Source organism: Anomaloglossus baeobatrachus, chromosome 6 (assembly GCF_048569485.1).
Source record: "Anomaloglossus baeobatrachus isolate aAnoBae1 chromosome 6, aAnoBae1.hap1, whole genome shotgun sequence".
NCBI lineage: Eukaryota > Metazoa > Chordata > Amphibia > Anura > Aromobatidae > Anomaloglossus > Anomaloglossus baeobatrachus.
Window position 1 is genome coordinate 363481783 of NC_134358.1, and position 17432 is coordinate 363499214.

The following is a 17432-nucleotide window of genomic DNA, read 5'->3' on the forward strand; positions in this document are numbered from 1 at the left end:
ACACCTGCACGGAGGAAGTGCCATTCACTTCTTGTTATAGTTTTTATATTAGTTTGTGAGGTGTGATGTCCCAGATTCTCCGGTGAAAATTGTGCTATTTGCTTGTTTAATATGTTCCTTACTTCTCTTGCGTTTCCTCCTGAATCTTTAATTGTCTTTACCTATGTGTGTGCATGGTGTGTGTCAGAGTTTTGGTTATCCCTTGTCTGTCTACTATATATCTGTGCTTTTCATTACTCTCCTGTCTCGTCCCTCCCTAGGGGAAAGGGGAGTTTGAAAAAGATCAGAACTGCTCAGGAACAGGGCCAGGAAGAAGATTCAGGCATCCCCACCATTAGGGGTATCTCTGAGAATAGGGATAGCATCGGTCACCCTAGCTTAAGGGACAGCTATCCCACAGTCATTGTGAAATTGCATTTACCCAATTTAAAGACCTTGTAAGTACTAGATTTTTTTTCACACATAAAAAAAACAACAGCATAGCATTCAAAAGATACAGTAAACTTAGTTTTCCCCTTTTTTCATATGACTGTAGTTCCCTAAAGTAAAGTCAAAACAATTTTAGTATACCAACTTCATTGGCTGCCATGTAATTAAAGCATTTTTCTGTCACCAAAAGATTTTCATGGTTTTAGTGACGGGAGGGAATATAGGTCATGTGTTACTTCAGTTGGAAATGGGAATATGAAAATGTTGTAAGAACCTACTCAGTTGACTCTGGAGGTGGTGTTGAGGGCTCATGGCTATACCAGTCAGGGGGTGCATATGAGGCCTGAAGTGCTTTCATCAGAGGAGGATCAATATGCTTCAGCAGATCTGAAAAGATAAATACATTACTGTTACAAGAGGAGAAGGAATACATGGATTATGCTGATTGTTTATATCTTTTATCCAAGTTTGATAATTAAAGATGCGACTTTAGGGAAATCTGTGTACCTTTTTCAGAACCTACACAATACTTTCGTCTATTCTTTCCCCTAATGGAGACAGATGTGTCTTGTCTATATAGATTAGTCTAAGTTGTGCATGTATGCAAGACAGGAGAGTATGTGGCAGCAGAAAGTAATTATTCAAACTTTACAGAATACAATTTGGGGTAGAGGTGTGCAAACACTGAAATTGACAAGGACTCCTCTTCCCCAAAATGTCACCAGCAGTAGCATAGCCGCCGGTAGACACAGACACCATAGTTTGATTGAATAATTGTAGGGGAATGTGCAGTGGTTACTGTGGAGACACGGGGTCAGTGGGTGCTCTCGTCAGCTGGCCCGGCCGCCTTTAGAAAGACAGCGTTGCCAAGGGCTCATCCTAACTGAACGCTGACCTCCTTAACCATGGGTGGAACACTACTCAGACAACACAGGGTGAGGGAATCACAATATTAAGACTTTATTGCATCCCAAACAATTAACGGCACATATCACATAACCAGCAAAAAACACAAATGTAACTACTTACTAAACTCCAGCAGCACCCCGCTTTCGGCGGGCACCCACCGCGAATGGAATAACGCCAGATTTAGGAAACTGGCTGAGGTCTGCAAAGTCTGTAGCCAGGTGACCAAATTGTCCCAACCTGGGTTTCTTCCTTAAGTAGTATCTGGTATGATGATATACTCCTGGCAGCCGGAGTCGAAATCCCTAGACTGTGGTGTGGTCGGATTCGGATCGGATTCGAAGTCCCTAGATTGAAGCCATGTAGCCAAGTGATCCTCTAGTCGGAGCCAAAGTCCCTAGACCGAGTCCAGAAGGCATCCTGGTTCTGACCCCCTAGCCAGCTCTAAAGAGCTTAGACTGGATCATGCAACATCCATCAACAACCGGTGACTTAAAGAAGTCGCTTTTTATAGCCATAGCCTTCCCTTCGGATATACTGTGCCCTTATCGGATTGGTTGTACAAGATTGCTTCTCTTATTGGATGAATATCAAGCTATAATCAAATATCCAGAGACAAGGGTGGGACAGGTACGTTACATCACATCTAGAAATTCACTTAGTAATACAATGGGAAGTTCGCATAATTGAGTTATCTGGGTGTCTGGCCTTCAGTGGCCAAAACAATTACATAAGTCAACAAAAATTTCAATACTAAACTCCCAAAAGTCTTGTAGAACAATGAGGGATTATCCCCCATCTATAAACAAACTGTCTTCATGTCTGGGTGAATGTTAAGAAACTTTAACCCATGAGAGTCCATGTCGTCACAGTAACTACCTTGGGGTCATCATATTGTTTGGCATCGTAATGTGAGGGGAAATCCAACTTTATGTGGGGGACTGTATGGACATCAAATTATATATGAGGGTGCTGTGGGTTTCATTATACTGTGTGGGGGAGCTGTGGGGGCATCATACTGTGAAGAGTGGCTGTGGGATCCTTCATAATGTGTGGGGGGTTGTGCAGGCCATCAAACTGTGTGGGGGATGGTGGGGTCCATTATACTGCATGGGGATCCATCATACTATGGGAATCGATCATACTATGTGTGTGAAATGGGCTTTGAGGACATCATATTGTGAGGATGGTTGTGGGGTCCATCATGCTGTTGGAGAGGTGGACTGTGTGGGCATCAGACTGGGGGGGAGGGGGTGTGTAGGTACTATAATACTTTGAGGACATCTGGAGGCAGTATTACTTTTTATAGTCAGTCAGTGGACAATATTATTTGTTAAGTTATCATCTATGAGGCATTGTTACATTACAAGGGCACACAGGCATTATTATTTTTGTGGGCCAAAGTAAGTACAATTTTTTCCAGGGCACTTACAGAGGGCATTTATATTTTCTAGGGCACAATTTTACCATCACAGGTAACAAAGATGGTGTTTTACATTGTAAGGAGCATAGTGGTGGGCAATATTATGTGGAGCACTGAGAAGAGTACTGTTACCATGCCACACAGCATGTGCAACTATGCGACATGGGCAAATACGGCAGTAGCAGACTGAGCATTGGGGTATCAGAAAAATGTGCCGCTCGTGTAGGCTTGGAATAGGTGAGGACGGTGCTGAATATGTGAAAAATCAAATGCAGCATTATGCTTTGGAGCTGTTTTTTTATCAGCTGGAACTGGGGCTTTAGTCAAGGTGGAGGGAATTTAAAAACAGTCTAAATAATAATCAATTTTACATCAAAACCTTCAGGCCTCTGCTAAAATACTTAAGATAAACAGAAATTTCTTCTTTAAGCATAATATCTGCTTCTGTTCTGTACGAGAGCTGGGGGCGTGGTGGGACTATGGCCACACTCCCTGTTCACGGACTGCAGGAAAGCAACTATTGTCAGGAGGCTGGCTGATAGTAACAGCATAGAGAACAACCCCTGATGTGTGATGTCAAGTCCCAGAGAGGAGGGGGAGCAGCAAAGAGCACACTGAATTACAGGTAAGTGAGGATCTGAAACAGCATTGTGCATCTTATCTTTATAGTTTATGAGGGCAGGGAGAGTAGAAGAACTTTATTTCTCCCTGTAGTACCCATTAAAGAGTGTTCATTATTTTAGGTCTTCATTTTTATTTTTCCACTGAAAACATTTCAGTTTATTTGTCAATTGAATTATACAGACATTAAAGGTGGAAATTTTTTTGAAATTATTGATTTTTTTTTACATGACAAAAACTTTTGAACAGGAGAGTGTAAACTTTTTATATCCACTGTATATACACTGTGTGCAGAATTATTAGGCAAATTAGTATTTTGATCACATGATACTTTTTATACATGTTGTCCTACTCCAAGCTGTATAGGTTTGAGAGCCAACTACCATTTAAGTAAATCAGGTGATGTGCATCTCTGTAATGAGTAGGGGTGTGGTATAATAACATCAACACCCTATATAAGGTGTGCTTAATTATTAGGCAACTTCCTTTCCTTTGGCAAAATAGGTCAGAAAAGAGATTTGACGGGCTCTGAAAAGTCCAAAATTGTGAGATGTCTTGCAGAGGGATGCAGCAGTCTTGAAATTGCCAAACCTTTGAAGCTTTATGACTGAACAATCAAGCGTTTCATGGCAAATAGCCAACAGGGTTGCAAGAAGTGTGTTGGGCAAAAAAGGCGCAGAATAACTGTCCATGAATTAAGGGAAATCAAGTGTGACGCTGCCAAGATGCCATTTGCCACCAGTTTTGCCATATTTCAGAGTTGCAACATTACTGGATGTAAAAACCTTAAAATTAATACATCTAGTTATCAAATATTTTATAGTAGGACATATAAGTTCATAGTTCTGTTTATGTTGGAGGGCATAGTTTATTAATTAAGTTTTTATAAGGATAAGTATTAAAATATCTATATTGAGTATACTTGAGTACTGACGTGGAAGGATATATATAAATCCTTCCCGAAGCTTCCAGAAGATTATGTCATATGGAACTATACAACTAAACCACCCTATATGGACTGAACAGCTGGTATATAATACACGATGGAGGGGGCTACTGGTCGCTCCTCCACATTGCCTGCTGCCAGACGACTCCAGTGCTGCGAGATGTGACACGCTGTCCGGCCTAAGAGATGACATCCCCTGCCTTGCCATTCAGGACCCAAGGAGAGATGGGTAAAGATTTTCCATTGATCAGTATGGACTAAATGAACTCTTTTTTACCTAAGCTAACAAAGTATATTATTTTTCCTTTCTGTAACTGAACCCTGGCAACCATTTTTAAATAGATAAAATACATTTATTTTTTACATTTTTGAAGTTTCTTTCTTTCATGCGCTTTTACGTATTTGAAGAAAAATATATTTAAGAGTATATTTTTTAACATTTGGTGAGCCACCCATTCGTAATTTTTTTTTACATTTTTGTTGTTCCTTCACTTTGCATAAGGGGGGTATCTCAAGTATCTCCTGCAAAGGATCAGGAATCGACAATTTATAAAAAATCTCACAGAACCTAGGAAATACGTATAAGTCAAGTTGCATGAATGTTTTTTTTTAATGAACTTTAAAGTCTTTACAAAGCTACAGAAGTTAACTTTTGACGTATTTTTGAGCAAGAAAGATAAAGTCAGTCCATAAGAAGTATTGGACGTGCTGAGCAAGGTGAATCAAGTCTTACAGGATCATCCATCAGATCATCTGATCATTTCAGGTAAGAAAATGGATTTTATCTCTTCATATGTTAAGCAAAGTAAACTTCAGTTCACTTATTCAGATATTTCTAATGTGGAAGAGCTTTGGTTACGCTTTTATGAGGAGTGTGACCTTGAGAATTCACGTATAGAATGTGCAAGGTCTTTTAATAGAGAGAAACAGAAAATCAGAAATGTCTGTCATTTAGTCTATGATTTTCACAAGTTAATCGTAGAGAAATGTAAAAATGGTGGAAATAGACAACCTGAATTGTCAGGAGAGCCAGTGACAGAGAAATCCAAAGACTGCTTAGAACCTGGAATGTCAGTCAGTAATATTGTGAATTCTGACTGTAATGTTGGAAGTGATAAATCAGGTTTAGACTGTGATTTTTCAAATCAGAATTTTGATAATGGCGGCAGACATGTGCTACGTAATCAAGGTCATTTTCAGCATACTGGGAAAGAAGCAGGAAATAACGTAGAGAAGCCAGAAGGGGGAGGAGCCAGAGTGGGAGACGTGCAGAAAGGACACGTGGAGAGAGAAAATGGCGATGATCAGTTTCTAAAAATAGAACAGGCTAAGTTAGGGATTAAACTTAGAAAAAATTTATTGGACATATGCAAATTAATTCCCGCATATAATCCTAAAATACATGTTTGCAGAAATTCAGAGATATTTGAAAGTTCCATTGAGAAGTTAAATTTAACCAATAGTGAGACGAATCAGTTATTCCGTATGTGGTTACCTCAGCATTTCTTTAGACAATTGGCATTAAAAAAGTCTTCTGACAATGAAACATTTGATTGTTCAAATGATAACGAAATCATAAGGCTGAAAAATCTCATCTTCCGTGCAAGGAATGAATCTGATCCAAATTATGAGATGTTAAAGGAATTACAAATTGAACAGAATGAGAGTACGTTCTCAGTTATGTCCGTTTTTGAACGTTTGTATAGGGCGGTCATTCCAAATGTCAGATTGGATGGAATGATACGTTTATTCATCAAGAAATTTAATTTCCTTGATAATGCAGCCTGTGCGGTGGCATTAAATAAAAAGTCCCTATTCGAATGTACGACATTTATCGATTTTGTTAGAAGTCGCCAAAGTCAATCAAAACAGAAATTAATTAATTCTGAAAAACCAACACGAAAAAGGGAGAGTTTCCGTGAAAAACCAACAGTGTCTCCCAGATCCAGATATTTCTGTGACAGGGTGTATGAAATTCGAAGGAAGATGCATACGTGTTACAAATCATACAATCCACCCCAATTTTTGTCATCTAAAAGTCTTTTTCCACAGGAGAAACCCTTGTCACCAGTGACGGGATCGGTCACTGGGATTGAGGATTCCAGACAAATTCTGAGTAAAAGCTTTGAAAGATAGAAACAGGTGTCTTGTGCAGATTCTTTCCCTGGGTTAGGATTTGATAGTCCGCGACAGCTGGGTGGTCTTTCAGAGAGAGACATTCTCTCTCATTTAACAGAAAACCTTGAATTACATAAGTTCCGAGATTCCTATAAGTTGAAAGTGAATTTAATAAAGCGAATCTTTGAAGAAAAAATTAGGTATGGTCTTCAGTTAAATAAAGTGGATTTCTGGGTAAATTAATTTTATTGTTTGATAAATATGTTTATTCATATACAGTGAATCTATGCATATATATATATATATATATATATATATATATATATATATATATATATATATATTAAAAGTAGTGATAGTAAATCAAGGTCATATTTTCATTTAGTAAAATGATACTTTAATGTTATGAATTAAATAATTTGATCTCTGTATATGAATAATAATATTTAAAATAAAATAATAAGAGAAAGTAACAGATTTTAAGTGTTTTCACTTTAATTATAAATATGATAATAATTTTATTCTTTTATTTCCCTCAGAATTTATCAGTAAAACAGATTGATGAAGTATTAATTTTTATCTATGCATTTGTTCTTGTCCTCAATCAGGTAACATATATTTTATTGGGTAAGGTTAATCGCGAAAGCACGATTAATAATTTTATTTTCTCAGGTACCAATTGCCAGAGAACTATTACTTTAACGTTTCTTTTATGAATATACATACATCTTCTTTAGAGTTATTAGAAATGTAATCTGAGCTTTGGAGTGTAGTAAAACTGCTTGCTGTTTTGGAATGGTGTTCTTTGCACGTAACCAGACCATGTGTGGCTTGAATTACTAAAGCTAATAATAAATGTTTGTTCTATGGTCAAATGTACAGCATGTAATACATTGGAATTTGTATTTTTTCGAGAAGTACTTCAAATTAGTAACATAATTTTTGAAATGCGCATAGAATATTGGAAAAAAAAAAGGGATATGTGTTTGTCAGTTTCTATGTAGAAGTATATGTTAAAGAACCATGACAGTCTTGTGTGCATAGATGTGTCTATGAATGATTGATTGTTTGAGCAGCTGCAAATGCTAAAGTCAAAGTACTTGGATCCAGAGAAAAAAAAAAAAGGGAATTTTTGTTTTAACTTCGAGGTTATAATATATGTATGTATACTATTAGATAATAAGTTATAGTACATAAGTATAAATGAAGGAATTTATACCGGATATATATATATTATTCTTAGACATATTTCTTTAATATAGAGATGTTAGGATCATTTGTGTTAGTCACTTCTTTTACTGATACATAAATTGGTAATCATTTTTCTTTTCAAATATGGAAGTGATATTTATAATATGGTCTTGAAGATATACAACACAAATTTTAATTTAATTTAATCTAAACATATTAATTTTTATAATATCATATTTCATGATATTGAAAGGGGGAGGTTTGGTCTCAATCACACACATTTATATTTGATAATATATGTGTTTACAGGATACTTTAATAATTAATATTTCAAGTACAAAGGAAGAATTGGGAATAAAAAAATATATTTGAAGTATATCATAATGCATTTATATACTAAGAGAAGTGTATTATTTGCAAGGTTACATGACTTAATTATTTTTATTGGTTACTGATAGGTATGGAAATCCTATAAGATACTGGTAACATTAAGGTTATGCATTATTAAAGACATAGGTGTTATATACATAGAAGGCCTTATTTTTATTTCAATTTTTATTTTTATTCCAATTTTCATTTTTCCTTTTATTCCTATTTTTGATATTAATTATTATTTAATATTCACATTTTTAATCAAAATCTTAAATTCTACAATTTCTATTTTTTTCTTCAGATTTTAAATATCTCAATTGAGAAAACACTTCAATATTTAGTTCAGTAATATCTAATATAAGAATATTACTTTATTAAATATGAATCATATTAAAAAGGGAAAAGTTCCATTTTTTGGAAGAAAAGATACTTCCTTCATCAATATATACAATTGTTTACTTTCTGGTAATACATTATTTTTATATTAGTATGTTAACACAATAAGGATGAAATATTACTTATAGTTACACATTTTCTTATAATAGGTTCTTTAATAAATAATAGACAAATCAAATGATTAAATTAGAGTAATAAAGATGGAAGATCGAGGTACATCTAGGTTTACCTTTCTATATTTACAAATAATATATATTATATTCTTTAATCAATAATAATTTATAATGGGTATTATTGTGTTTTGATGGAATCCTCCAGTCTTTTCTAAAAGGTTATTTGCTTTGGTTTATAATTTTATAAGTGATCTAACTAAATAAGCCACATTGTTGCCTTTCATATTTATAATATGATACATGGTATAGGTACACATTACATTATTTCATATTTTATATTATATTTCGGCTACATTCAACACATTGCCACCTATGGGTTTGGAAGGGTAATACACCAATGACAAAAAGGTCATTACAAGAAAATACTATTGTCTATACCATTATGCAGTATTTTATCATTCTAAGTATCAAATATATTAATACTTCTACGATAATAATAATGACATGGTATTATAGTATTAGAGTTATGATACGCTGTGACATTTATTAGTGATAGTTATTGCCATATTTGGTATTTAGATTAGGGAATGAAGTCTTCAATCAAGATTACAGAAGATAAAAAGACTTTAAAATTATCCTAAAGTTAAAAGGGATTCTGTAAAAAGGTCCAAAAGGTAACGTCTCAAATAAGACTGTGAAACATACAAAATACACTTACCGCGTTTGCACCTCAAACACAGTAGTCTAATGGTTCAAGGATGGACAATGACACATGGTCTGTGCATTAAGACCTCCCTAAAGTTACTAAGAAGAGCAATGACGTGTTAAAGTTAACCCCTGTCGTGCTGACCAAGAACGTCTTAACATCTGTTCCAGGATTTGACAACAGGCAGCATGAAGGATAAAAAGGTGACTAATGTAAATTACACTGCACAGACATCAAAGACTTTTGCTATTCTTCTACACTCATGAACTGTGGTTTATCAACATTGGCTATGGACTTTGTAATAAAGAATAAAGTTTATGGACTTTGATCTAACGATGATAAACGCAATACGGGACTGTATAAATTGGTAACCATTCATTTTTATCAAAGGATTTATTTCTAAGAGACTGTGTTTATGCCGGATTACATCGGAGATAAGACGACATCAATTCAGAGGACATCATATGGTGACCGGATTTGTTTTTGCATTTCTTTTTAGGTCTAGCGAAATATAGTTATATATTTTTATATGATTGATCAGTCATGGCCTATCATAACATGAATCCACATTATTATATTATTGAACTTACAACATGAATAATGCAAATTAATTATTATTCATCATTATTATTGATATTTATCCATTATCATCAAATAAGGAAAGAAGATTTGTTATTTTAATGATGTATTAATTAATTTTCGGGGTTACTCCACCCGCTTCAAGGGGGAATTGTAAAAACCTTAAAATTAATACATCTAGTTATCAAATATTTTATAGTAGGACATATAAGTTCATAGTTCTGTTTATGTTGGAGGGCATAGTTTATTAATTAAGTTTTTATAAGGATAAGTATTAAAATATCTATATTGAGTATACTTGAGTACTGACGTGGAAGGATATATATAAATCCTTCCCGAAGCTTCCAGAAGATTATGTCATATGGAACTATACAACTAAACCACCCTATATGGACTGAACAGCTGGTATATAATACACGATGGAGGGGGCTACTGGTCGCTCCTCCACATTGCCTGCTGCCAGACGACTCCAGTGCTGCGAGATGTGACACGCTGTCCGGCCTAAGAGATGACATCCCCTGCCTTGCCATTCAGGACCCAAGGAGAGATGGGTAAAGATTTTCCATTGATCAGTATGGACTAAATGAACTCTTTTTTACCTAAGCTAACAAAGTATATTATTTTTCCTTTCTGTAACTGAACCCTGGCAACCATTTTTAAATAGATAAAATACATTTATTTTTTACATTTTTGAAGTTTCTTTCTTTCATGCGCTTTTACGTATTTGAAGAAAAATATATTTAAGAGTATATTTTTTAACACTGGAGTATCAAAAAGCACAAGGTGTGCCATACTCAGGGACATGGCCAAGGTAAGGAAGGCTGAAAAACGACCATCTTTGAGCAAGAAACATAAGATAAAACGTCAAGACTGGGCCAAGAAATATCTTAAGACTGATTTTTCAAAGGTTTTATGGAGTGATGAAATGAGAGTGACTTTTGATGAGCCAGATAGATAGGCCAGAGGCTGGGTCAGTAAAGAGCAGAGAGCTCCACTCCGATCCAGATGCCAGCAAGGTGGAAGTGGGGTACTGGTATGGGCTGGTATCATCAAAGATGAACTTGTGGGACCTTTTCGGGTTGAGGATGGAGTGAAGCTCAACTCCCAGACCTACTGCCAGTTTCTGGAAGTCAAGTTCTTCAAGCAGTGGTACAGGAAGAAGTTGGTATGGTTCAAGAAAAACATGATTTTCATACAGAACAATAATCCATCACATGCATCCAACTACTCCACAGTGTGGCTGGCCAGTAAAGGTCTAAAAGATGAAAAAATAATGACATGCCCCCCTTGTTCACCTGATCTCAACCTCATAGAGAACCTGTGCTCCCTCATAAAATGTGAGATCTACAGGGAGGGAAAACAGTACACCTCTCGGTACAGTGTTGGTACAGTGTCTGGAAGGCTGTGGTGGCTGCTGCACACAATGTTGATCGGAAACAGATCAAGCAACTGACAATATATGGATGGTAGGCTGTTGAGTGCCATCATAAAGAAAGGTGGCTATATTGGTCACTAATTTTTGGGGGTTTTGTTTTTGCATGTGAAAAATTTTTATTTCTAAATTTTGTGCAGTTATATTGGTTTATCTGGTGAAAATAAACAAGTGAGATGGGAACATATTTGGTTTTTATTAAGTTGCCTAATAATTCTGCACAGTAATAGTTACCAGTACAAAAGATATCCTCCCAAGATAACCAAATCTAAAAAAACCCCACTCCAACTTCCAAAAATATTAAGCTTCTAAAATACAACTTGCCTAATAATTCTGCACACGGTGTACTGATGTCTGTTTGCGTATGTGTAAATGTGTGTATGTAAATTCATTATATGTATTTTTAATATGAAGTGTGTGTAACATAAAGCATTTGTATGTGTCTGTGTGTAAAGTACAGGATATGTCTGTGTGCGTAGCTTGTCTGTGCGTGTGTGTGTGTGTGTGTAACATACAGAGTGTGTGCAGCATCCACACTGATAACAACCAATGCTGCAGAAGAGAGTTTACCTGCAATCACTAAACAAACTAACTAAATTCTGCTTACTCATAGGGTGATTGGATAGTTTATGCCAGTGTAGTAGGCCAAATTAATCCTTTCCCAGATTAACCACAGGTATAGTTTGAGCCAGGACAGTTAATCCCCAGGGTATACTCTGGCCTGGGCCTATCTATACTCTGGGGGTGTAAAATAGCCTAGGCCAAACTATTCCCCTCCAGGCCTGAATATACCTATCTACGGCCATGTACACACGTTGCGTTTTTTCTTGCATTCTGTTTGTGTGACGACCTGGCAAAACCAGGTAGTCACAGAAGTAGTCCACCCTCCTTGATCCCACCAAAAACCCACACCCAGGTACAACACACAGCCATTAAAGCCTAGCCACCCCCTCATGACAATAGGGACACACCAGTGGGCAGGATCAGGCGGATGAGAACGCCCACCTAGGGGTCCTGAGGTGTCATGGGCGGGAAGACAGTAGTTGAGAAGTTGAGTTGAGTAGAAATTGAGTAGAAGTTGAGTAGAAGGTGAGGAGTTGAGGAGAGAAGAGTTCGGAGAAGTGTGCTGACAGCTGACAGCGGAGTCAGGGGTAGGGGTAGGGGCCCCTGGACATACCTGGCTAGGTGGCAGACAGCAAACAGGGCCACAGGCGACAGAGATCTGGTCGCAGGAGACCTTAAGTGGACCGGGGCAAGGTTGTAGCCCGCCGGTACCGACAGCGGTAATCCGGTCCGGAGGCCGTGCACAGACGGGGTGCCTGGACCCTAGGACAAGGAAGGTTGCATGCCCCTTGTTAATTAACCAGCAGAGGACGAGATTTCAGGCCTTGTTCTCCAGAAGCCCAGAGAGCGAAACGGAAGCCCAACGCGGGGGATAGGGTGTTCGTTAGAACCCACAGAAATCCCAAGGGTCAGATTTCGCGGGCCACAGCTCCCAAACATACACAGTACCGGCAGTGGAATTCTTCGTTCCATGCAGAGTTGTCCCACAGAAGACACAGACACTGAGTGCAGGAGGAAGGGACCCCTGTTTGCTACACCCGGGTGTGGGACTCGAATACACCCGCCAAAGGCGACCGGTCACTGGCAACTTGGTTTACCACTGGACTTGTATGCGATTCTTTGAACAGTGAGTACATCATTGACCCCTGGTCCAACCCGGCACGCCACCTCCAGCAGCCATTACTCCCGTGTACCAGGGTCGGACGGCCGTGCGAGCCCGGGTCCGGTCACCACTCAAGCCGTAGCAGCGAACCCGAATCCGAGCGGCCTCAAAAGCGGCAGCGGCCCCCGTCCGCAACATTTGCGTTTTAAACTGCACTGTGTCATTGACAAGCTGCATGCATTTTGCTTCCCCAGCAAAGTCTATGAGAAATCAAAATTTCCATCCGCACGTTGATTTTTTTTAGGCAGCGTTTTGTTTGACAAATATTTGTCAAAATCGTTGCTTAAAAAAAAAAAAAGCAGAAACCAAAATGTTAGAGGTGCGTTTGCACTGCGTTTTGGTTGCGTTTTGAATGCATTTTTGTCAACAAAAGAACAGGTCATCACCAACTTTTCTCTCCATTCTCTCTCTCGCTCTGTCTCTCTCAGCTTCATACTCACCGATCACCGTCACAGCGCGGCTGCCCCACTGCTCCCGCGGCCTCTCCTGCTTCTGAAAGTACCGGACGCTCATTAGGCTCATTTCATATTCACTACTTCACCTGCCCACCGGCGGCTATGGTTGGTTGCAGTCAAACACACTACCACGCTGAGTGACAGCTGTCTGATTGCAACCAATCACAGCTGCCGGTGGGCGGGTCTATATCGTACAGTAAAATAAATAAATAAGTCATTAAAAAGCAAACGGCATGCAGTCTCCCTCAATTTTGATACCCAGCCAAGACAAAGCCTCACAGCCGGGGTCTGGTATTCTCAGGTTGGGGAGACCCACGTTATTGGGAGTCCCCAGCCTAAAAATATCAGCCAGCAGCCGCCTGGAATTGCCGCATCCATTAGATGCGACAGTTCCAGTACTTTATCCTGCTCATCCCGATTGCCCTGGTGCGGTGGCAATTAGGGTAATAATGAGTAAATGGCAGCCCATAGCTGCCACTAAGTCCTAGGTTAGTGATGAAAGGTGTCTATGAGACACTCCCTCATCAATAATCTGTAAGTGAAAGTAAATAAACACAAACACCGAAAATCCTTTTTTTGAAATAAAAGACAAAAAAGCCACCCTCTTTTACCACTTTATCAACCCCCCAAACACCCCTACAGGTCCGAAGTAATCGACGAGGCCCCACGACACTTCCAGCACTGCTACATTTGACAGTGACAGCGAACGCCATAAAACAAGATTGCCTGCTTTGAGCTCTATGCAGCAACTGAAGTGAGTCATGCTATCAGTGGTGACGTCACTTAGGTTAGCCGCTGCCACAGCTGGAGTCCTCCACCCGTGACTCACCCGAGTGACTGAAATGAGCAGCGTGATCATCGGTGCCGTCACTCAGGTGATTTCCGTTCACAGCTGGAATCCTCCACCTGTGACCACAAATCAGGGCCCAACACAGAGACTTCTTATTGATGCGCCACTTCTGGGGCGGCTGTGGGCTGCTATTATTAGGCTGGAAAGGGCCAAATAATGATGGGCCTTCCCAACCTAATAATATTAGCCCCCAATTGTCTGCTGCACCTTGGCTGGTTTTAGAAAAATGGGGGGACCCCACGTCATTTTTAATAAAAATAAATCAAATAATTAAAAAAAAAGTGTGGGATTCCCTCTATTTTTCATAACCAGCCAAGGTACAGCAGACAGCTGAGGGTTGCAGCCCGCATCTGCTGCTGTTCCTGTGCTGGATATGAATGGGGGGACCCCACGTCATTTTTTTAACCAAAAAAAATTAAAAAAACAGCGGCCAAGCTAGCTATCCCTCTTATCAAGCTATTCTGTTACCGTATTTTTCACTTTATAAAACGCACTTTTGTTCCCCCAAATTTTGGGGGAAAGTAGGGGGTGCGTCTAATAAGCCGAATATACGGGTGTGTGTGTGTGTGTATATATATATATATATTTATATATATATATATATATATATATATATATATATATATATATATATATATATATATACACTGCAGGGTCCGCTCTGGAGAGCTGCTGGGGGCAGGTGAACACTGCGGGCGGCAGCCTTTGATCTCCTGCTCCCACTCATATAATATGCACAGCCGCTGTCCATCACCGTGGTGCTGAAACCGCACCGCAGTGATGGGTTGGGGGAGCGGTGCATATTATATGAGCCTGCGCCCCACTGTGATGGCACATGCCCCCCCTGTGTTACATATGGCCCCCATAGTGCTGCTCATCCTAAAATAAAAAAGCTTTACTTACCCCCTCCAGTATTTCTCCCCGGTGTCCCTGCTTCCACTGTGAGCAGGCACGCAGCGATGATCTCACTCTGCTGTGCCGATCACATGACCGCACCAAGAACCAGGAAGTGGAGGAACAGAAGCATGGAAGGAGACAGGAGGGAGATCAGCGCTGAGAAGGTAAGGAAAGACTGTTTTCTTTTACTATGGGCAGCAGCATGGGGGTGATATCTAACACAGGGGAATGTGTGCAATCCATAGGGGGCCATAAGCAGCACAGGGGAACGTATGCAATCCATAGGGGGCCATAGGCAGCACAGGGGAATGTGTGCAATCCATAGGGGGCCATAGGCAGCACAGGGGACTGTGTGCAATCCATAGGGGGCCATAGGCAGCACAGGGGAATGTGTGCAATCCATAGGGGGCCATAGGCAGCACAGGGGAACGTGTGCAATCCATAGGAGGCCATAGGCAGCACTGGGGAACGTGTACAATCCATAGGGGGCCATAGGCAGCACAGGGGAATGTGTGCAATCCATAGGGGGCCATAGGCAGCACAGGTAACGTGTGCAATCCATAAGGGGCCATAGGCAGCACAGGGGAACATGTGCCAGCACAAGGGGGCTATATTCAATATAAGGGGGCCATATCCAGATTAAGGGGGCTATGAGGGACATATACCCTATATGATTTGTTAGACGGACACTGGCATTATAAGATGGACCCCATTTAACATTTAAAAAAAAAAAAATTCTCTTTTCCTTCACCAAATTTGGGGGGGCGTCTTATAATCAGGTGCGTCTCATAAAGCGAAAAATACGGTATTTCTTTCTATATGTTCTACCTGTTCTTTCTTATTATCTATTCTGTATGTTCTTTCTTTCTATCTATCTTCCTGTCTATTTTTTCTATCTATCTATCTATCTATTCTAGCTATCAATTATCTTATCCTATTGTATTTTATTTCTCCTTTAAAAAACGCACTGACAAAAACGCATTGAAAACACATGTGTTTTCATCACGGTTTTTTGTCAAACAGTGTTTACAGTTGTCAAGTCTGCCAGAGGGTACATGTTTTTGTCAAATCAAGAACGCAGCGTGCGGACGTACCCTAATGTGGAGCCCAGGTATAGTCTGGCCCAGGCCATGCATTGCTTGACATATCCTGCAAGCTTCAATCTACAGTCAACAACAGAACATGCACTTTATCCTGAAAGTAAGCATGATCATTTAATGTTGTTATCCGTGTTTACCTTTAAACGTTTATATTGTAGCAAGGCCTTGCTAGTTTAAAGGTCCCAATACGCAAGACAATGTCATGCACTGATCAGGTGACCCATAAACAATCGGCAGATCATCGCCCCATGTAAAGCCACCTTCATAAGTTGAAGTTTCAAGACATTATTTTTTTGCTACATTATGAACAGTCACGTTTTTCTGGTTGAAGTAATAAAAGTCTATGTGTTTTAAGATATGTCAGTTAGCTTTCTCACTTAAGTTACCAAATAAAGCTAAATCCCCAATAAAATGTTGAAAAATAAAATAATTCTTGTGTATATCACTCAATACTGATGGTGCTATAATATGGCCTGAGGGGTAAATATAGACCTAGGCCAATTTATTCCCCGGAGTATAATCTAGCCTAAGGCCACTTTAAAAGTACTGTGTCACCAGGATTTTGCCACCTAATCTGATAGCAACATAATGAAGGGAAACAGACCCTGATTCCAGCGGTGTTACTTACTGAGCTGTTTAGTGTAGTTTTGATAAAATCACTAATTAATCAGCAGTAGATTATCATTACAGGACTACTTGGCGTGCTGCCAGGTAGTCCAGCATATTCATGAGCTCTGTATAACTGCTAGATCTGCAGAAGAGAAAACATTGATAATATCAAAATGACAGCAAACAGGCAGCCCAATAAGTGACACATCGCTGGAATTAGGGTCTTTGTCTCTACATTATGCTGATCTCAGATGGGGTAGCAAAGACCTGGTGACAGATTTCCTTTAATAGCAGGTATAGCCTGGACTTTGGGTATACTCTGGCCTGTTACACCGAACAAAAATAAATATTCTCGTCAAGCACATCGCCGATGTAATCAGAAGATGTGCTGCCGATAACTTGACATACTGTATATGAGGATAGAACAGTCTACTAATGATTGTTCTGTCTCATTATTCTTTGTCAGCATGTGTAAAGAGACCCATAAACAAGCACCATTATAAAGGTACCATAAAAGTTTGATGGATCACTATGTTAAGACTCGGGGCCCCATTTTCATTTTT

The 17432-nt window shown here is 39.2% G+C and overlaps 1 protein-coding gene across 1 annotated transcript in view; it reads right to left on the reverse strand.

Annotated features, from left to right (window-relative positions):
* Positions 1–17432, reverse strand: part of C6H7orf57 (chromosome 6 C7orf57 homolog) — a 287295-nt gene that overhangs the window by 103163 nt on the left and 166700 nt on the right. The window contains exon 4 of the mRNA XM_075315021.1: positions 708–816. Within this exon, the coding sequence (XP_075171136.1) occupies positions 708–816 (109 nt within the window). The remainder of the gene's footprint in view (positions 1–707; positions 817–17432) is intronic.